At 37.9% G+C, this 23,274-nt stretch overlaps 1 protein-coding gene across 1 annotated transcript in view; it reads right to left on the bottom strand.

The window, feature by feature from the left end:
- Window positions 1–23,274, bottom strand: part of CHEK1 (checkpoint kinase 1) — a 31,592-nt gene that overhangs the window by 1,869 nt on the left and 6,449 nt on the right. The window contains exons 6-12 of the mRNA XM_032426315.1: window positions 10,262–10,450; window positions 9,519–9,623; window positions 7,003–7,098; window positions 3,357–3,465; window positions 2,992–3,169; window positions 2,591–2,722; window positions 183–284 (exon numbers count right to left, since the gene is read on the bottom strand). Coding sequence (XP_032282206.1) covers window positions 183–284; window positions 2,591–2,722; window positions 2,992–3,169; window positions 3,357–3,465; window positions 7,003–7,098; window positions 9,519–9,623; window positions 10,262–10,450 — 911 coding nt within the window. The remainder of the gene's footprint in view (window positions 1–182; window positions 285–2,590; window positions 2,723–2,991; window positions 3,170–3,356; window positions 3,466–7,002; window positions 7,099–9,518; window positions 9,624–10,261; window positions 10,451–23,274) is intronic.

Below are 23,274 nucleotides of genomic sequence, written 5' to 3'. Positions count from 1 at the left end.
AATGAAATACAGTATAAAATAGGTCTCTGTTCTCTCTGGATGATTAGATTAAACTTGATTCATATCTTCTCCTTTATATGTTTTCATATTTTTTAGGTTTCTACAATGAACACGTAATACTTCTTTAATAACAGCAAAACAAAGTTTAAAACAAACAAACAAAAACATGTTGTTATATGTACCTTAGAAAGCCGGAAGTCAACCAAGATCTTCTCATCCATTTCTACCAAATTTACTTTGAAAATCAGTTTATTGTTTCTCCTATCAGTTGTTGATACAGTAACCTAAGACAATATAAATAAGTTTAGCCCAAATTACAAAAACATTTGTAATACTTCTCATTTCAAGGAATGACTAAAAAATACACTGGTATACCACTATTGTGCAAAACTGGAACCTCATGTTCTGGGAAAGTACAAGATGCTTAACACATACACTGCTGGTGGGAATGTACAATGGTGTAGCTGCTTTGGAAAACCACTTGGCAGCTCAAAAAGTTAAACAGAGTTACTATATGCCTTAGCAATTCCATTAGCAGGTATATACCTAAGAAATTGAAAACATATTGTTATGGGTTGAATTGTATTCCCTCAAAATTCATATGTTGAAGCCCTAACCCCTCAGAACGTGACTGTATTTGAAGACTGGGTCTTTAAAGAGGTAACTGAATTAAAATGAAACCACTAAGTGGGTCCTGATCCAATATGACTGGTATCTTTGTAAGAAAAAAAAATTAGGATACAGAGAGAGACAGGTAACAGGTACCCATGTGCACGGAGCAAAGGCCAGATGACGAGGCAGCAAGAGGACAGCCATCTGAAAGCCAAGAAAAGAGGCTTCAGAAGAAACCGAACCTGCCAGCACCTTGATCTTCGACTTCTGTCTCTATAATTGTGAAAAAATAAATTTCTGCTGTTTAAGCACCCAGTCTGTGGTATTTTGTTATGACAGCCCTGGCAAAGTTCGTACAAAAACTTGTACAAAAATGTTCGTAGCAGCATTACTCATAATAGCCAAAAAGTAGAAACATCCCAAATGTCCATCAACAGGTAAATGGATAAATAAAATGTGGTCTTCTATCCACATAATGGAAGATTATTTTCCCATAAAAAGGAATGACATACTGATAAATATAAACAATGCGGATTAACCCTGAAAACATTATGCTAAGTTAGAGAAGACAGACACAAAAGGCCATTTATATGATATTATATAATTCCATTTATATGAAATATCCAGAATAGGCAGTCCAAAGAGACAGAAAGTAAATCAGTGGCTGCCAGGAAATGAAGGGAGGAAAGAATGAGGAGCGACTGTTAATTGGTATAGTTTATTTTTGAGGCAATGGGATGTTCTAGAATTAAATGATGATGGTAGCACAATCTTGTGACTATACCAAAACCACTAAATTATACACTTTAAAATGGTTAAAGTGATGATTTTTAGGTTACATGAATTTCCCCTCAGTAAACCTACCTGATTAAAAAAATAAATAAATTACCTACACAAGTGAGAGGAAAATGAGGCTGGCCTCAGATTTCTGCATAGTAACAATTTCCCCCAACTTTTAATTTGGAAAGCTTACAAATCTACAAAAAAAACCCTGAAAGAATCTACAATAATAACTATATACCCTTCACTGGTCTTATCAACCTAGATAAGTATATGTTCACTTGTCTTTTTTTATGTGGTTGTCTTTTTTTTTTTTAGTTTTTCAACCAAGCTATAGAAGACAAACACTTCAACATGTTTCTCCTATGAACAAAGACATTCTCCTACAAACCACAATATTATAACACTCAAGAAATTTGGCACTGATACAGAAACATTATCTAATACAAAACCATATTCAAATTTCCCCAATTGTCCCAATAACATCCTTTATAAAGCTTTCTTTTCTTTAAATCCATGATTTAGTGAAAGATCACGCATTACATTATCAGTCTTCTTTAATAAATAATATTCACCTTTAATTGTTTTTTATGACATTAGATTTTTGAAAAGCCTAAAGACAGATTAGAATTTCAATGTTACAAATATGCTATAATAATATAAACAACAAAAACTGGTAGGTGGGAGCAGGGGAGATGGAAGAAATATGGGATTGTTAATGTATAAGGGAATCTTTGTTAGTTACAATTTAAGTATATATAGTTTTTAAGAACATAATGATTTTCCTCTCTTGATATTTTTAATAACCTTAAAGAAGACTTTCAATATTATTTCTTAAGGTAAAGAACATTTTACTTAAGTCTGTTCAATCTCAATTGTTTCTTTTTCTTTTTTTTTAAAGATTTTTTTTTTTTTTGGTCAGAGAGAGCGAGCGAGAGGGAGAGGAAGAGAGAGAGAGAGAGAGAATACACAAGCAGGGGGAACAGCAGGCAGAGGGAGAAGCAGGCTCCCTGCTGAGCAAGAAACCCAATGCGGGAAGCAATCCCAGGACCCTGGGATCATGACCTGAGCCAAAGGCAGACGCCTAAGCGACTGAGCCACCCAGGCATCTCCCAATTGTTTCTTTTTCAAAAATATACTGATAATGATCGTTTTTTACTTATTTACATTTTTCTTCAGGAAAATCAATGAAACATACCTGATTCATACAACTCTTTTTCCACTGATAGCCCAATTTCTCACAAGTCTCTTTTAGGCATTGATAAGATTTGTCTGCATCCAATTTGGTAAAAAATCGTGTCATCCTTTTAACCAAGCGCTGCCAAGGGTTCTACATGCCAAAGAGAGGAAACCTGAATAAATCTGGTATTACCAAAAGCAGTCATATCATAGCTATTTGTTCTGAAAATTCTTTTCTGTGACTTAAGATTCTTATACAGGAAAGCATCCTCTAATTCTCTCCTCCTTGTTAAAAAAAAAAATCTGTATACACTAAAGTGTTAATACTATATTTCTAAGATTTATACATTTAAAAAAATGGCTTTATGACAAAAACTAGAGGTTTTTCATTACTTACTTGAAAAAACTAAATTCCCTTACCTGTGAGGATCCTGGGGTGCCAAGTAACTGACTATTCAAGAGCATATGATCAGGACATGTGGGTTGGGAAAAACTGATCCCTTGTACCAGTTTATCAATATATGAAGGGCTGGTGTCCCATAAAGAAAGACCTGTCCGTGGTTCTGGCTGGGAACTGGAGTACTTCACATTTTCTTCACTGGGGCATTAAGATATGGGAAAAAAATATATCTTCAGATAAAATCAATCAGGCCCTTCTTATATGACATTACCATTCTCACACTGATAAAAATCACATTCACGATTAAGAAAAAATATATACATGCATTCTTTCTTATGGGAACATTACATTCAACAACTATTTGATCTTTATTGATTAATCTTACCTAGAGGCACTGTTCACTGGAGAGAAGTCCAAATTGGATTGAATGTGCTTAGAAAATCCACTAGGAGACTCTGATACACCACCTGAAGTGACTCGGGGCCTCTTTGCCCCTAAAAAAGAAAACATAAATACAAATGTTTTAAAACCACATCTAAATCCATTTATCCAAAACAAAATAGTTGCATGACAAATAGTGGCTCCTTGTACATGATTACCTAAGAAATGTGGTCATTATAAACTTAGGAGGACTCATTTGTCAAATTATACATTTCACAAATCCTGACTTGTAAGTATGTTCCAAGTGTGGGGTTTCACATAAAGGTCATAATTTTAATGGTACCATTTATAGTAATAGACAGTGGCCTATGAAGACAAAAAGACCTAGCTAAAAAATCAAAACTTTTTAAAATAAAAAATAATTTATGTTAATGGCAATAAACATTATGAATCTACTCTATCCAACATTCTTTGCTCCCCTGAAAAAGGTACCAAGAATAATTATTATATAGAAAATGATGCCACTATAAATTCATGGTTACTATCCTTAACTGGATCCTCAACACTGACAGTTAGTCTTGTGTTTCTCTAGTCAGTTTCATCTCTCTTTCTCCAAATGATTACTTCAAAACTTCTATACTCTTGTGAAATTCCCATAACTACCCATCCTTCCTTCCCTTCCATGCTCCTATCCAATGCCCATCCCTCTACTTGTATGTGAGCCCCATACCCGCCTTTCTCTTCAGCGGTCTTGATGCTCCTTCTCTCTTAGACCTTCAGCCTTTTCCTCTCAACTGGAACTGTCTCGAAACCATTTAAACACACTTTTATTTAGCCAAACATTTTATTTATTAATTCATTTATCCAAATATTTAGTAAAGCTACTATGCATCAGGCAGTAAGATGAAAGAACATCATGCTGGTATGCTGATGAGAAAGTAGGAGAGAGAGAAAAATTAATGATGCAGGAGGAAGACAGAATAATTGCCAAGGTCCCTGAGTAAGCAAAGGAGAACTGGGCATCGTGCACAAGACAAAGTTGGCTTATATCTGGAGCAGACAATTTATTCCTAGCAACTGAGGAGAAAGCAGAGTATATGAGCACAGAGGCAACTGGTTAGGTGAGTAGAGATGGTGATGGGAGCTTGTGGAAGTTTCCTTATGATTGTTTCTATTTCTCAGTGAAACAGGAAGTACTGTCACCAACTGAGAGTGAGGATGGAGAAGGAGGTATTAGAAGTTGAAGAAAAAAGAAAAGGCATACAAATGTGATTTAGGAGAGTGAGGTTGTGAAAGAAGTAAAGAAATGCATTATAATTGCCTGGCAGAATTAAGGGCTCACTTGAGATTAGTGAGCCTGAATTTAAAGTGAACACTGTTATATATTTTGGTCCAAATGTGATCAGCTATGCAGGTGTTAAGTGTAGAGTAGGCAGAAGACTGGATTAAACTTGGGTTAGGTTTTGACCAGTAAGCATGATGAAGAGAGAATAGGGCTGGAAAGCTGACGCTGAATGTAAAGAAGTCATTATAATGACTGACCTTGGGATTTAAAGTAGTGAGGATGGAAATGAGGACCTAGGGAGGGAGGAGATAAGAGAGAATGAAAAGGAAGTAGAATTAGTGGATTACATATCCAAGTAGGGTCAAAGGATTGCTGGAGTCAGGGTACTAGAGGAGGAAACCAGAAAAAAATATACCAGTAATCAAAGAAGGATGCTTGAAGAGAAAATCACTAGAGGAGAGAAGGTCAAGGAAATATGAGATCAGGATATTGGAAGGATCATCCAAATGAATATTTAAATCACCAAGAACCATGACAAAATGTACATCAAGAGTCATGTTGGAGAGAGTGACAATGTGGCAGGAATTTTAATTGGGGGTTCAGAACCTGACTGTAACAAGGATGGAACTGTGGGTGGTAATCTGATAATATGAGATTCAAAATGAAGCGGGGGAGAAATGTGGGAAAAAGGGAAAAAGTGGCAATGAAGAACAAAAAGGATGTCTGCCCCACCCCATGTTTCAAGGGTAGGAGCATGTGGGAAAGAAAACATCTACCACTGAAGAGGAAGCCTGTGTTCTCAGGAGAGAGTTGGATTCCTATTAGAACACAGTGAAAAGTAAAAAACACATTCAGAGAAGAGTTAAAAACTCCTCATTCATCTCTCGCCATTGTCGTCTCTCCTCCCATTCACAGCCACACTGCTTGAATGAGCTGTCTACACTCGCTTCACTATCTCTCTTTTAGACTATAATCACTGTACTTAACAATTACTCCCAGCTCTCCACCAAACCTGTTCCTGCCACAATCGTGAATAACTATTGGGAAATTTTAGGGTTCATGTTATTAATTCACTTAACAGTATTAGCTAGTATCATGCGTTTTCTTCTCTTAGCCTCAATTCCTCCATATTCTCCTATTAATCCTCCCATCTCTTTGGCTATTTTTCACTGTTTCTCTGGCCTCTACCTATCTCTTAAATGTTAGAGATTTAAGTTTCCTTAAAGTTTCATACACTCAATTTCATCTACCAGTTTAAATTACTGTCTATTTGCAGAAAACACCTAAATATCGACATCTCAAGCCTGGTCCTATCTCCTGAGTTACACACATACACACATCTCTTTATTAGACAGTTTTACTTCTCAAATTCAGCATGTCCAAAATCAAATAAAATTTCCCCCCAATTCTGTTTTTCCTGAGTTATATTCCAGTAAATGGCACCACCATTTTCTGAGTTGGTCAACCCAGAAAGGAGTCATCCTGGACTCCTCATCCTCCTTCATTTTCTACATATAAACAATCACCAGTCCTATCAACTCTAATTGGTAAATTTCTTTGGAATCTACTTCCTCCTTCCAATCCCACTGCCACTAACCTCATCCAAGGTACCATCTTCTCACATTCAGGATCAAAAATGTCAAAAACAATGGGGAAAAAAAAAGTAGCTAGAAAGATCTTTTAAAACCGAACATATGATCATGTATTTCCTGGCTTAAAATCTCTCAAAGGCTTCTTCAGTGGCCTCAAGTTAAAGCCCAAAATCCTTAATGTGGTTTACAAGGTCCCCCTCCACAATTTGGTCACTGTCTCCTTTCCACCTTCATCTCAAACCTCTCTCCCTCTCCCCCTTCTTTATTCACTCATTTATTCAATAAACATTTACTGAGAGCCTACAATGTACAACACACCATGCTAACCTCTGGTGACAACCGTGATGAATAAGCCAGACACGGTCCATGCCATACTGGCCTTCTTTCAAGTTCCTCAAATGTACCACCTTCCAAATTCCAAGACTCTCCAGATGCTGCTTCTTCTGTTCAGAATCTGCCACTCATCTTGCTAGTACTCATCTAGCTAGCTCCCCTTTAACCTTCAGACCTTAGATTTAATGTGATTTCCTCAGGAAGACAAGATTTCTCTGCCACTTAAGACTTGGTCAAATACTTAGCTATAGTACTCTGACTTTCCACTTTATTAATAAACTTCAAAATTAATTTTTGTATTTCTGTTTTCCCTACTAGACATTATAACCAACCTACATGAGGACTGAGACCACAGGTATCTTGTGTTGTTGACTTATAATACCGACTGCAAGTGTCTTTTCTTTCACAGAAAAAAATACTTGTATTTTTCATGATATTACCTTTCTTGAGAGGTTTGTTGTACCATCTATCTTTTTTGATGTCTGGGATGGTAATCCTTACTGATGGATTCTCAACTAGGATTTTATGCAGCAAAGCTGAAAATAAAATATTAATACAACATTTACAAAAGAGTCATGCAGATTAGAAACTTGTGCTGTGGAACATATTCTCTATTAGTCTCCTTATATCCAATATTTCTGGGCAAGAGAAAGAATAAAGCTACTACATTATTGCTTTAATTTCATGTAGTTGCTCTTTGCTACTGTCTATATCTTAGAAGATCATTCTCAGATCTAATTCTCATCTGTCTACAAATAAGTAGAACAAGAGCCTGGTGGAAATGTTTCTCCCCATGTGACAACATTAACAAAAAGATACAAAAACCCTCATCCATTTTCAATACCAAACTTCATTGTTCCAATATGTCATGTTACATCCTCATTCACACAGTTTTATAAGGAAAATTTACTTTCCAGTAACTTTTTAAGAGACAATAATGTAAGCAACTATCATCCTAAAGTATCTTAATTATCCTGATAAAAAATTCATACATCTCCGAAAGCCAAAATTATTTTCTAATGGACCAAAGATTTAAATGAAAAACTGAAGCTATAAAAACACGAAAACACAAGGAATTCTTTTCTAAAGTTAGGGGTAGGGAAGACCTTTCCAAACGTAACAATATAGTCAGAAAACCACAAAGAACAAAATAATAGATTTGAATAAAAATATAAAACTTCTGCATGTGAAAATAACATAAAATAAAAATGCACAGCAAATTGTGAAAAATATTTGTAACAAATGCAAAGATCTAATGACATTAATGTTAAAAAAAAAAATCATACAAAGTAGTAAGAAAACCTCACTGCCACAAGTGAGCAAAACAGATCATCCACAAAAATGGATAAAAAGCTAGCAATGGATGTACAACCTCACTGGTATTAAATTAAAAATAAAAATAAGAAAACAGTGAATACAGGGGTGCCTGGGTGGCTCAGTTGGTTAAGCAACCGACTCTTAGTTTCCACTCAGGTTGTGATCTCAGAGTCCTGAGACTGAGCACCATGTTGGGCTCCATGCTCAGTGCGGAGTCTGCAGAAGACACTCTCTACCCCTCCCCACTGCATGTATGCACCATGTGTGCTCTCTCTCTAAAATAAATAAATCTTTGGGGCGCCTGGGTTGCTCAGTCAGGTAAGCGTCTGCCTTCAGCTCAGGTCATGATCTCAGGGTCCTGGGATCGAGCCCCAGATCAGGCTCCCTGCTCAGTGGGGAGCCTGCTTCTCCCTCTGCCTGCCGCTGCTCCCCCTGCTGGTGCGTGCACTCTCTGGCAAATAAATAAATAAAATCTTTAAAAACAAACAGATAAATAAATAAATAAAATCTTTAAAAAAATTTTTTTTAAATATTAACTAATGAGATTGTGATGAAATGGTACAAACTTTCTAAGAAAGCAATTTGGGGGGGTGGGGGGATGAGTTAGCCCAGTAACGGGTATTAAAGAGGGCACGTATTGAATGGAGCACTGGGTGTTACACGCAAACAATGAATCATGGAACACTACATCAAAAACTAATGATGTAATGTATGGTGATTAACATAACATAATAAAATAAAATTTAAAAAAAAAAATTATAAAACACACAAGAAAAAAAAAAAGCAATTTGGCCAAGTAAACCATAATAATTAAAAACTGCATACATCCTGACACTTCTGGATTTTTTTTAATTAAATGATTTAAAGGTATGTGCATTACGTGGATGATCACCATATCTCTTTCATAAGTGAAAAATTAAAAAAATATATAAATCTCTAAAAAAGTGAATTGGATGACTATAGTAAAACATAACCACATAGCAAAATTCCATCACAGCCTTTAAAAACAATGATGTAGGGCACCTGGGTGGCTCAGTTGGTTAAGCAACTGCCTTCGGCTCAGGTCATGATCCTGGAGTCCCAGGATCGAGTCCCGCATCGGGCTCCCTGCTCAGCAGGGAGTCTGCTTCTCCCTCTGACCCTCCCCACTCTCATGCTCTATCTCATTCTCTCTCTCAAATAAATAAATAAAATCTTAAAAAAATAAATAAATAAATAAATAAAAACAATGATGTAGACCTACAATTACAGTCATGGAAAAATGTCCATGACTACAGCATTAAGACAAAAAAACAGGTTATAAAATAGCATGTGTACTGTGATCTCATTTTCTATAAAAACATACATACTTATAAATAATATACATACATAACAAACACATATATTTGTTATACATTTTTACAACAAAGTGTAGAACTGCATATCAAAATATTAAAAGAAGCTATTTCTGAGTGCTGGAATTATATGGTTGGTTTTTAAAAAAAATTAATATTTTCTAATCTCTCTGCAAGGACCACATATTACTTATGTGATTATTTAAAAGTTAAAAAGAAAAAAATATATATAAGAAAAAAATTCAAACATCACTAAGCTTCATTATCCAAGAAATCAGTACTTTCAATCAACATAACCCAGTTACCTAGAGGAGCTGAATCAATTTTTTTCCAAGGGTTGAGGTATGTCTTTTTTTCTTTCCAATCAGAATATTCCTGACAACTGTCACTGGGCTGGTCCCATGGCAATTCTAAAAAAGAAACAAGTCCCGGTTTTCTGAGTGTTCACATTATTATATAGTAAAGTTTTAAAGGAAAATAGTCAATGATACAAACCCATTAAAAGTTTCCTCCAAATTAATTCAATATGGTTTTCAAACTAAGAATCCCAACTCACAGAAATAGAGGCATTTCAAAGATAAACTATCACTTCTGCTCTACTGTTTCCAAAATTATTCACATGAATCTTAAGAGACTGCTATTGTGATATTTCATTTAATAGCTATACACACCTCATTTTTAAAGTTTTGGGATTCAAAGTTCCAACTTAGTTATAAATAAGTTCACTATTAAAATACAATCATATAGGGGATGCCTGGGTGGCTCAGACGGTTAAGCATCTGCCTTCAGCTCAGGTCATGGTCCCAGGGATCAAGTCCCACATCGGGCTCCTTGCTCAGCAGGGAGCCTGCTTCTCCCTCTGCCTGCCACTTCCCCTGCTTATGCTCTCTCTGACAAATAAATAAATAAAATCTTTAAAAAATTAAAAAAAAATACTATCATATAAATATGGATTTCCTTGGTTTGTTTCATTTATTTTGGTATAACAAATCTGGCTTTCCATAGGACAGGAGTTTCCATAGGACATGATTAATTAAATAGCTCTTACCTCCAGCCAACATTGCCGTAAGTACTATTCCACAGGACCAAACATCAACTGGTTCTGCATGAAATTCTTTTCTCTTTAGAAGTTCTGGAGCAACATAAGGTAAAGTACCACACATCTTGCTCAATAAACGTTCACGATTATTATGCCGAAACACTGTTGCCAAGCCAAAGTCAGAGATTTTGAGGTTATCTAAACCAAAGGAAAAATGAATGGCACTGGATAAAAATGTTCTATAAATAGATATACTTAAAGTAATTAAGTTTTATTGGAAAATCACTGGTGTTACTTAAAGTGTGTAGCACTTTTCTACCTTAAAATTACAAAAAAGAAGTTTTTTTAAAGATTTTATTTATTTATTTAATAGAGAGAGAGCACAAGCAGGGGGAGAGAGGCAGGCAGAGGGAGAGAAAGAAGCAGGCTCCCCACTGAGCAGGGAGCCCAAAGCGGAGCTCTATCCCAGGACCCTGGGATCATGACCCGAGTGAAGGCAGACCCTTAACTGACTGAGCCACCAAGGCACCCCAAAAAAGAAATTTTAAAAAAGGAGAAATAAAAGATATCATCACATAACTAAAACTAGAAAAAGGCCTCATTGCTTCTATTAAGAGAAAAATCATCAATACACAAAACAGTTTGGACCAGGTTCAAGAAAGACACTGGAGTCAAAAGGGGTTGCCCTTCTGGAAAAAGGACACTCTAGTCTTAGGTTGAAAGCAGAGCCAAGACCTTCATCAACTTGTACAGACGGCAGGAAGGAGACATCAATAACATGACAGGCATAATTTTCTCAGCAGCAAACAAACCCAGCTGGCAGGAAGAAAATACATAAAGATGTACCAAAGCTAAAGATCCACAAACCACTAGAACTTCTTGTCTAAGTGGCTAAGTTTAGAAAAGAAAGAGAACTCTGCACAAAAAATAAACCAGAGGAGCAAATTTCCTCTAACTTCCCATCTTTAACACACAATTGCAGGCAAAACTTTCAACTTATCCTGTCCTTAGTGCATATCCGCCATAACTGAGTGACACTTTGCTAGCCAATGCAGGTAAATAAATTACTGAAGATTAACAATAGCCAACTGCTACGAAAGTTATAAAAATACAAAGCATTATAAGATCTTATAGCAAGGGAATCTAATCTAATCTGAGGAGTGAGGGAAGTCCCCCTATTACCAAGGTGTCAAATGGTATAACCTTTTTAGAAGGCAATCTGACAACCTGGAAATTTGAAATATTCACTCTTTGAACTAGCAATTTCCATTTCCGGGACCACAAACACAGAAATACCCCCTAAAATTCACAAATATAAGGATATTCCTAGCAATATTATCTGTAGATAGCTTAAATATCCATCAATAAAGAAATGATAAAATCTTACTGCACATGTATACAATGAAAACTATGTTGGTAAGTTGTTATTTAAAAAAAAAAAAGAAAGAAAAAAGGGCGCCTGGGTGGCTCAGTCAGTTGAGTGTCCAACTAGTGGTTGTGTCTCAGGTCATGATCTTGAGGTCCTGGGATCAAGCCCTGCGTCCGCCCCACATTCAGTGCAGAATCTGCTTGTCCCTCTCCCTCTGCTCCTCCCCCTGCTTTCTCTCTCTCTGGAATAAGTAAAATCTTAAAAAAAAAAAAAAAATCTATCTATAGTACAGACATGGTATAGGGAGTAAGTGAAAAAAAAATGACAAGTGCCATAGCAAATATCCATTATAACATGACCCAATTTTTATATTGGGCCTGTGCACAAATTTATAGAACAGACATTGCTGTTCTAACTTTTTAAATCTAGAAACAACTTTAATGTCCTAAAATAGAGGATTGATTCTTTGAAAATCAAGTATATCCACACAATATAATATGTAAGGCACTGATGATGTTTACCTGCATTTGAATTGGGAGGTAGCTACTGTAATTATCCTTTTAATAGCTATACATGACACAATCTTGACAAACCACTGAGATTAAGAGTGCCAAGTTACCAGTGAAAATGCTAATGAATAACTGTAACATTCCTTGTATTTTGTTGTTTCCATAGTCTGCAACATAATACTCAGGTTAAAGACCTGCATATAATAAATTCTAAATTGAGGACTGTGGTTATCTCTGAGAAAAAGGGAATACATTTGTGAAGGAATACACAGGACTTGGACTACATTCATAATGTTTTCTTTTTTAAAAAAACTATTGTTAAATATTGAATAGGAACAAAAGAATATTTATATAATATGCAGGATATGAGGAATATAATGAACATCCACTTATCCAATACTCAATTTAAGAACATTCTATTTCCTTTGAAATCCCCTATAATTACTTCTCTCAATATAGTCCCTTCCCTACTTTCTCAGAAGACCACCATTCTGATTTTTGTTTTAATATGCTCTCTTTTCTTTGTGATTTTCCTCATATTTGTATCTCTAAATGATATATTCGATTTTACATATTTCTGAACATCATTTAATAGAATCATACTTGTATGAATACTTCTATGAAACATATCCATGTCATTACTTTCACTACTTGTACCTATCAACAACAGAATAGACATTTAGGTTGTTTCCAGTTTTTTGCTATTATAAACACCGATGCTTTGAGCAATGTAGATATGTATAATGTGTTTTGTTTTATTTTTAAGATTTTATTTATTTTTGCGAGAGAGCGCAAGCATGAGCAGAGGGGGGCAGGGAGGGGGCAGCGGGAGAAGCAGACTCCCCGGGGAGCAGGGAGCCCGATGCTGGGCTCGATCCCAGGACCCTGAGATCATGACCTGAGCCAAAGGGAGACACATAACTGACTGAGCCACCCAGGCACCCTAATGTTTTATTTTTTAAGCCAGACTGGTACACAGGTAGTTACTGTATTTTTATTTTATTATATTACATGTATTTTAAATAAATTTTTATATGCCTGAACTTTCTTAAGTAAGCTCTACACCCTGGGCACCTGGGTGGCTCAGTACGTTAAGCGTCTACATTCAGCTCAGTTCATGATCTCAGGGTCCTGGGATCAAGCCCGATATTGGGCTCCCTGCCCAGCAGGGAGTCTGCCTCTCCCTCTCCCTCTGCCCCTCTGCCAGCTTATGGGCTCTCTCTCTCTCAAATAAATAAAATCTTAAAAAAAAAAAAAAAAAAGTAAGCTCTACACCCAACATGGGGCTCAAACTCACAACCCAAAGATCAAGAGTAGCATGCTCTACCAACTGAGATAGCCAGGCACCCCATGCCTAAATTTTTTTTTTAAGTTTTAAGTAACCTAAATGTTTTTATACACTATAAATACAAAATAAAATGAAGTCCTGAAAAATAAAGTCCACATGCACATTAAAAAAGCATATATCCTATGGTCCATGCCATGCCAGGTCCCTAAAATTTGGAGTTTTAAAACTCAGCCAGCCTACCTGGGATAGAACACAGGTGCACTACAATGCCGGCAGGCAGACAGTCCAGAAACAGACAGGGTGAAGGAAGCAATCTGAGGGATGCCTGGAACACATGCTCTTCTGGGAGGGCTTCCAGGACAGTGGCGGGTACAAACTCCCCTCTCCAGGGACAAGGGAGGGGGCTGATGCCATTTCTCTCCCCTGCCCCTCAGCATAAACTAACTTCAGTAAGCAGCACAGCACCAACACTGGTGGCCTGAACTGCTTATACCAAGCCTCACCCACCCAGTGCTCTGAAGGTGCTGCTTTTCTCAGACAAGTATGCCTGAGAACTGGTGCAGCAGACCGCTCCCTCAGAAGACCACCACAAATCCCCCACATGCACCAAGGCTACTGACAAGAGAGTTCTGCAGAGCTTCAGCACTAGTGGAAATAGCATCAGGTCTCTTTTAACAAGCAGACCAGAACACACCTAGTTAAAACTCAGCACACTCTGGCCAAGGTCCAAATACTCCCCACTGCAGGCAAGGAGAAACTCTGCAGAGGACTAACCTGAGGGAAAGAGCAGCCAAAATACAGCCAGAGAGTACATACAACATTTAGAGACGCTTCTTAAAGCACCCGGCCCTAGACAGTGTAGGACCTCTTCTTTATAAAGCCATTACTCCCAGGAGCAGGAAACATAACAGGCTTTCCTAATACACAGAACAAAATAAAGACCTAGACAAAATGTCAAGATGGAGGAATTCATCCCAAAAGAAAGAACAAGAAAAGGTCAGAGCCAGGGATCTGATTGAAACAGATATAAATAATATGCCTGACCCAGAACTTAAAGCAACAATCACAAGAATACTAGCTGGACTTGAAAAAAGCACAGAAGACACGAGGGAGTCTCTTACCTCAGAGATAAAAGATCTAAAAACTAGTCAGGCCAAAATGAAAAATGTAATAACTGAGATTTGAAACCGACTGGATGTAATGACCACAAGAATGGAAGAATCGGAGGAATGAATAAGTGATACAAAAGATAAAATTATGAAAAACAATGAAGCTGAAAAGAAGAGGGAAAGAAAAATATTAGATCACAAATGTAGACTTAGGGAATTCAGTGACTCCATCAAACATAATATTCATATCATAGGAGTCCCAGAAGAAGAGAGTGAAAAGGGGACAGAAGATTTATTTGAGGGATTAATAGCTGAAAATTTCCCTAATCTGGGGAAGGAAACGGATATCCACATCCAGGAGGCACAGAGAACTCCCATCAAAATCAACAAAAGCAGGCCAATACTAAGACATAACACAGTTAAATTTGCAAAATATAGAGATAAGGGAAAAACTCCTAAAAGCAGCAAGATAAAAGAAATCCCTAACTTACAAGGGAAGACAAATAAGGTTAGCAGCAGATGTCTCCACAGAAACTTAGCAGGCCAGAAGGGAGTGACATGACATATTCAATATACTGAATGGGAAAAATATGTAGCCAAGAATACTTTAGCCAGCAAGGTTGTTATTCAGAATAGGAGGAGAGATACAGAGTTTCCCAGACAAACAAAAACTAAAGGAGTTTATGACCACTAAACCAGCCCTGCAAGAAATATTAAAGGAGACTCTTTGAGTGGGAAAGAAAGACCAAAAACAACAAAGACTAGAAAGGAACTGAGAAAAATCTCCAGAAACAACAAATTTATAGGTAATACAATGTAACTAAATTCATATCTATCAATAATTACTCTGAATGTAAATGGACTATATGCTCCAATCAAAAAACATAGGGTGTCAGAATGGATTAAAAAAACAGAATGGATATGCTGCCTACAAGAGACTCATTTTAGACTTAAAGACACCTGCAGATTGAAATTGAAGGGATAGAGAACCATTTATCATGTTAATGGAAGTCAAAAGAAAGCTGGCGTAGCAATATTTATGTCAGACAAACGAGATTTTATTTTATTTTATTTATTTTTTAAAGTAAGCTCCACACCCAGCCTGGAGCCCAACACAGGGCTTGAACTCACGGCCCTGAGATCAAGACCTGAGTTAAGATCTAGAATCAGATGCTTAACCGATTGAGCCACCCAGGCACCCCGAGCCAAATGAGATTTTAAGCCAAAGACTGTAACAAGAGATGAAGAAGGGCATTATATCATAATAAAGGGGTCTAACCAACAAGAGGACCTAACAAGCACAAATATTTATGCCCCTAACTTGAAAGCACTCAGATATATAAAACAATAACAAACATAAAGGAACTCATTGATAATAATACAATAATAGCAAGGGACTTTAACACCCCACTTACAGCAATGGACAGATCATCTAAGCAGAAAATCAACAAGGAAACAATGGCTTTGAATGACACACTGGCCCAGATGGACTTAACAGATATATTCAGAACATTTCATCCTAAAGCAGCAGAATACACATTCCTTTCAAGTGCATATGGGACATTCTCCAGACTAGACTACATACTGGGTCGCAAATAGGCCCAACAGGTACAAAAAGACTGAGATCATACCATGTATATTTTTTGACCACAATGCTATGAAACTTGAAGTCAACCACAGAAAAAATTTGGAAAGACCACAAATACATGGAGATTAAAAAACATCCTACTAAAGAATGATTTGAGAAACAAGGCAGAGGATCATAGGGGAAAAGAGGAAAAAATGAAACAAGAAGAAACCAGAGAGGGAGACAAACCCTAAGAGACTCTTAATCTCAGGAAGCAAACTGAGGGTTGCTGGAGTGGCGAGGGATGGGAGGGATGGAGTGGCTGGGTGATGGACACTGGGGAGGGTAAGTGTTGTGGTGAGCACTGTGTATTGTGTAAGACTGATGAATCACAGACTTGTACCCCTGAAACAAACAATACATTATATACTAATAATAATAAAAAAAAAAATTCAGCTCAGTCACAATAGGCATATTTTGAATGCTCAATGGCCACATGAGGTTAGCAGTTACTCTTTTGATGTACAGAGGTATAGAACATTTCGATCATTGCAGAAAGTTCTATCGTACAGTACATTAGTCTAAAGAAAACTCACTGCTATACAATTACAATAAATGAGGTATTTTTACTACTCATTTTGGCATATAAAACAAATATGCTACTAAAGAATGAATAGGCCAACCAGGAGATTAAAGAATAAAAAACCACATGGAAACAAATGATAATGAAAACACGAAAAAGCCTTTGGGATACAGCAAAAGCAGTCATAAGAGGGAAATATACAGCAACACAAGCCTGCCTCAAGAAGCAAGAAAAATCTCAAATAAGCAACCTAACCTTACACCCGAAGGAGCTAGAAAAAGAACAAATGAAGCCTAAAGCCAGCAAAAGAAGGGAAATAAAAAAGATTAGAGAAGAAATAAATGATACAGAAATAAACAAACAATCAAAAAATCCAGCAGAACAGATCAGTGAAAACAGGAGCTAGTTCTTCAAAAGAATAAAATTAATAAACCCCTAGCCAGACTTACCAAAAAGAAAAGAGAAAGGACCCAAATAAATAATGAGAATGAGAGAAGAGAGATCACAACCAACACCACAGAAATATAAACAATTATAAGAGAACAGTATGAAAAATTATATGCCAACAAATTGGGAAATCTGGAAGAAATGGATAAATTCCTAGAAACATGAAAACGTGAACAGACAAATAACAAGCAAAGAAACTGAATCAATAATCAAAAATCTCCCAATAAAAAAAAGTTCAGGGCCAGATGGCTTGCCAGAGGAATTCTACCAAACATTTAAAGGAGAGTTAATACCTATTCTCAAACTGTTCCAAAAAATAGAAATGGAAGGAAAACTTCCCAACTCATTCTACAAGGCCACCTTACTTTCATTCCAAAACCAGACAAAGAACCACTAAAAAAGAAAACTACAGGTCAATATCCCTGATGAACATGGATGCAAAAATTCTCAACAAGATACCAGCAAATTGAATCCAAGAGTACATTAAAAGAATGATTCACCGCAATCAAGTGGGATTTATTCCTGGGTTGCAAGGGTGGCTCAGTATTCACAAATCAATCAACATGATACACCACACTAATAAAAGAAAGGATAAGAACCATATGATCCTCTCAATAGATGCAGAAAAAGCATCTGACAAAATACAGCATCCATTCTTGATAAAAATCCTCAACAAAGTAGAGATAGAAGGAACATACTGCAACATCATAAAAAGCCATATTCAAAAGACCCACGGCTAATATTATCCTCAGGGGGGAAAAACTGACAGCTTCTCCTCTACAGTCAGGAACAAGACAGGGATGGCCACTCGCACTGTTATTTCACATAGTACTGGAAATCCTAGCCTCAGCAATCACACAACAAAAAGAAATAAAGGCAACCAAACTATCAAGAAATAGTCAAACTTTCACTATTTGCACGACATGATACGCTATGTAGAAAACCCAAAAGACTCCACCAAAACATTGCTAGAACTGATACATGAATTCAGCGAAGTTGCAGGATCCAAAATCAATGTACAGAAATCTGTTGCGGGGGAGGAGCAGGATGGCAGAGGAGTAGGAGACCTAAATTTCGTCTGCTCCCAGGAATTCGGCTGGATAGGGATCAAACCATTCTGAACACCTACAAACTCCAAAGGAGATCGAAGAAAAGAATAGCAGCAATTCTGTGAACAGAAAAGCGACCACTTTCTGGAAGGTAGGACGTGTGGAGAAGTGAATCCGAGGCAATATTCGGGAGGATAGATGGAGGGGGAGGGGGCCTCCGTCGGCTGCTTCTGGCAAGTGATAGAGTAGCGGAGCACAAAATTGGAACTTTTAGAAGTCTGCTCAACTGAGGGACGTCACTCCAGTGGCTAAGCGGGGGGTGGAACCCTCACTGGGACAGTGTGGTCTCAGGACCCTCAGGGTCACAGGAAGACCGGGGGTGCCTGAATGCAGCAGAGCTCCCAGGTATCGGAGCAGGGAAGCCCGCTGCAGAGACGGAGCCGAGGCGCGGGCTCTCAGCTCGGGGTTGCCATAAACCGTGATCCGCGGCACAGTCGGGCCACTGCTCTTCCAGCAGGGACCCAACGAGTGGCAGATCGGGGAGACTCCCCTTCCTCCACCGGGAGGAGCGGCGTAGGAGTGCACCGCAGGAATCTGCTGGGTTTGGAGACTCCACAGGGGGTCGGGTGCCAGAGATAGAAATGCTTGGTCACAGGCCGGGTGAGCACGGAGTGTGGCCAGAGACCGGGGAGACAGGAGTGACTGACTGCTTTTCAGTGGGGGCTCACTGAGGAGCGGGACCCCGAGTTCTCGGCTCCTCCAGGGCAGAGATTGGGAGGCCGCCATTTTCACTCTCAGCCTCCAAAGCTATACGGAAAGCTTGCAGGGAACAAAAGCTACCAAGGGCAAACCCAAGCTGATTACTTAGCCCGGCCCCTGGCAAGGGCAGTGCAATTCCACCCCCGGCAAAGACATTTGAGAATCACTACAACAGGCCCCTCCCCCAGAAGATCAGGAAGAACATCCAGCCAAGACCAAGTTTACCTATCAATGAGAACTGCAAAACTCCAGCACTAGGGGAATACAGCACATAGAATTCATGGCTTTTTCCCATGACTCTTTAGTCTTACAGTTACTTTTTTAAATTTTCTTTATTTTCTTCTTTTTCTATTTCCTTTTTTAAAATTTTTCGTCCTTCCTTATTCAATCAACATCTTATCAATTCCTTTTTTAAAATATTTTTTCATTTGCACTTTTACAGTCATATCCTATCCCTTCGTTGTATTTAACCTTATTTTTTGTATATATGTTTCTCTTTCTTTAAAGTTTTGGGATACAGTTTCTTGTAACAGACCAAACTATACCCTAAATCTAGTATATGGCTTTGTTCTAATCTCCCGCCTGATCACATTCTCTCCTTTTTTTAAAATTTTTTTTTCTTTTTTCAACCAACTTCTTATCAATTCCTTTGTTAAAATCTTTTTAAATTTTCATCCTTATATATCATCACTTCATCATACTTACCCTTATTTTTGTATATATGTAAGTTTTTCTGTCTTTAAAATTTGGGGAGGCAGTTTCTTCTAACAGACCAAAATACACCCAGAATTGAGTGTGTGGCTCTGTTCTATTCACCAGCCTGATCATATTCTTCTTTTTTTTCTTTTTCCCCTGGTTTCGGGTCTCTTCTGATTTGTTTAATGTATATATTTCTGGAGTCGTTGTTACCCTGTTAGCATTTTGTTCTCTCATTCATCTATTCTCCTCTGGACAAAATGACAAGACGGAAAAACTCACTTCAGAAAAAAGAACACAAGGCAGTACCAACTGCCAGGGACCTAATCAATACAGACATTAGTAAGATGTCAGAACTAGAGTTCAGAATGACGATTATAAAGATACTAGCTGGGCTTGAAAAAGCATGGAAGATACTAGAGAAACCCTTTCTGGAGAAATAAAAGAACTAAAAATCTAACTAAGTAGAAATCAAAAAGGCTATTAATGAGGTGCAATCAAAAAGGGAGGCTCTAACTGCTAGGATAAATGAGGCAGAAGAGAAAATTACTGATATAGAAGACCAAATGATGGCAAATAAAGAAGCTGAGAAAAAGAGAGATAAACAACTACTGGATCACGAGGGCAGAATTCGAGAGATAAACGATACCATAAGACGAAACAATATTAGAATAATTGGGGTCCCAGAATAAGAAGAAAGAGAGGGGCAGAAGGTATATTGGAGCAAATTATAGCAGAGAACTTCCCTAATTTGGGGAAGGACACAGGCCTCAAAAACCAGGAGGCACAAAGAACCCCTCTCAAAATCAATAAAAATAGGTCAACATCCCAACATCTAATAGTAAAATTTACAAGTCTCAGAGACAAAGAGAAAATCCTGAAAGTAGCTTGGGATAAGAGGTCTGTAACCTACAATGGTAGAAACATTAGATTGGCAGCAGACCTATCCACAGAGACCTGGCAGGCCAGAAAGGACTGGCAGGATATATTCAGAGCACTAAATGAGAAAAATATGCAGCCAAGAATACTATATCCAGCTAGGCTGTCATTGAAAATAGAAGGAGAGATAAAAAGCTTCCAGGACAAACAAAAACTAAAAGAATTTGCAAACACGAAACCAGCCCTACAAGAAATATTGAAAGGGGTCCTCTAAGCAAAGAGAGAGCCTAAAAGTAACATAGACCAGAAAGGAACACAGACAATATACAGTAACAGTCACCTTACAGGCAATACAATGGCACTAAGTTCATATCTTTCAATAGTTACCCTGAATGTAAATAGGCTAAATGCCCCAATCAAAAGACACAGGCTAGGGGCGCCTGGGTGGCTCAGTCGTTAAGCGTCTGCCTTCAGCTCAGGTCATGATCCCAGGGTCCTGGGATCGAGCCCCGCATCGGGCTCCCTGCTCCGCAGGTGGCCTGCTTCTCCCTCTCCCACTCCCCCTGCTTGTGTTCCTGCTCTCGCTATCTCTCTCTGTCAAATAAATAAAATCTTTAAAAAAAAAAAAAAAGACACAGGCTATCAGATTGGATAAAAAAACAAGACCCATTGATATGCTGTCCACAACACACTCATTTTAGACCCAAAGACACCCCCAGATTGAAACTGAGGGGGTGGAAAACCATTTACCATGCTAATGGACATCAAAAGAAAGCTGGGGTGGCAATCCTTATATCAGACAAATTAGATTTTTTTTTTTTTTTTTTTTTAAGATTTTATTTATTTATTTGAGAGAGAGAATGAGATAGAGAGAGAGCATGAGAAGGGGGAGGGTCAGAGGGAGAAGCAGATTCCCCGCCAAGCAGGGAGTCCGATGCGGGACTCGATCCCGGGACTCCAGGATCATGACCTGAGCCGAAGGCAGTGGCTTAACCAACTGAGCCACCCAGGCGCCCGACAAATTAGATTTTAAACCAAAGACTCTAATAAGAGATGAGGAAGGACAGTATATCCTACTTAAAGGGTCTATCCAACAAGAAGATCTAACAATTGTAAATATCTATGCCCCTAACATGGGAGCAGCCAATTATATAAGCCAATTAATAACAAAAGCAAAGAAACACATTGACAACAATACACTAATAGTGGGGGACTTTAACACCCCCCTCACTGAAATGGACAGGTCATCTAAGCAAAAGATCAACAAAGAAATAAAGACTTTATTTTTTTATTTTTTTTTTTTTATTTTTTTTTTATTTTTAAAGATTTTATTTTATTTATTTGAGAGAGAGTGAGAGAGAGAGCGCAAGAGGGGGTAGGGTTAGAGGGAGAAGCAGACTCCCCGCCGAGCAGGGAGCCCGATGTGGGACTCGATCCCGGGACTCCGGGATCATGACCTGAGCCGAAGGCAGTCGCTTAACCAACTGAGCCACCCAGGCGCCCCAGAAATAAAGACTTTAAATGACACACAGGACCATATGGACTTCACAGACATATTCAGAACATTCCATCGCAAAGCAACAGAATACACATTCTTCTTTAGTGTCCATGGAACATTCTCCAGAACAGATCACATCCTAGGTCACAAATCAGATCTCAACCAGTACCAAAAGACTAGGATCATTCCCTACATATTTTCGGACCACAATGCTTTGAAACTAGAACTCAATCATTAAGAGGAAAGTAGGAAAGAACTCAAATACATGGAGGCTAAAGAGCATCCTACTAAAGAATGAATGGGTCAACCAGGAAATTAAAGAAGAATTTAAAAAATTCATGGAAACAAATGAAAATGAAAACACAACTGTTCAGAATCTTTGAGATACAGCAAAGGCAGTCCTAAGAGGAAAGTATATAGCAATACAAGCCTTTCTCAAGAAACAATAAAGGTCTCAAGTACACAACCTAACCCTACACCTAAAGGAGCTGGAGAAAGAACAGCAAATAAAGCCTAAACCCAGGAAGAGAAGAGAAATCATAAAGATCAGAGCAGAAATCAATGAAATAGAAACCAAAAGAACAGTAGAACAGATCAACAAAACTAGGAGCTGGTTCTTTGAAAGAATTAGTAAGATTGATAAGCCTCTGGCCAGACTTACCAAAAAGAAAAGAGAAATGACCCAAATAAATAAAATCATGAATGAAAGAGGAGAGATCACAACCAACACCAAAGAAATACAAACAATTATAAGAACATATTATGAGCAACTATATACCAGCAAATTAGATAATCTGGAAGAAATGGATGCATTCCTAGGTATCAACTACCAAAACTGAACCAGGAAGAAACAGAAAACCTGAACAGACCCATAACCACTAAACCACTAAGGAAATTGAAGCAGTCATCAAAAATCTCCCAGAAACAGAAGCCCAGGGCCAGATGGCTTCCCAGGGAAATTCTACCACACATTTAAAGAAGAATTAATACCTATTCTTCTGAAACTGTTCCAAAAAATAGAAATGGAAGGAAAACTTCCAAACTCATTTTATGAGGCCAGCATTATCTTGATCCCAAAATCAGACAAAGACCTCATCAAAAAGGAGAATTACAGACCAATATCCCTGATGAACATGGATGCAAAAATTCTCACCAGAATACTAGCCAATAGGAACCAACAGTATATTAAAAGGATTATTCACCACGACCAAGTGGGATTTATCCCTGGGCTGCAAGGTTGGTTCAATATCCGCAAATCAATCAATGTGA

The sequence above is a fragment of the Phoca vitulina genome, unplaced genomic scaffold (assembly GCF_004348235.1).
Source record: "Phoca vitulina isolate PV1807 unplaced genomic scaffold, GSC_HSeal_1.0 scaffold34, whole genome shotgun sequence".
Taxonomy (NCBI): domain Eukaryota; kingdom Metazoa; phylum Chordata; class Mammalia; order Carnivora; family Phocidae; genus Phoca; species Phoca vitulina.
Note: the sequence above shows the minus strand (reverse complement) of the source record. Positions and strands in the feature narration are given on the sequence as shown.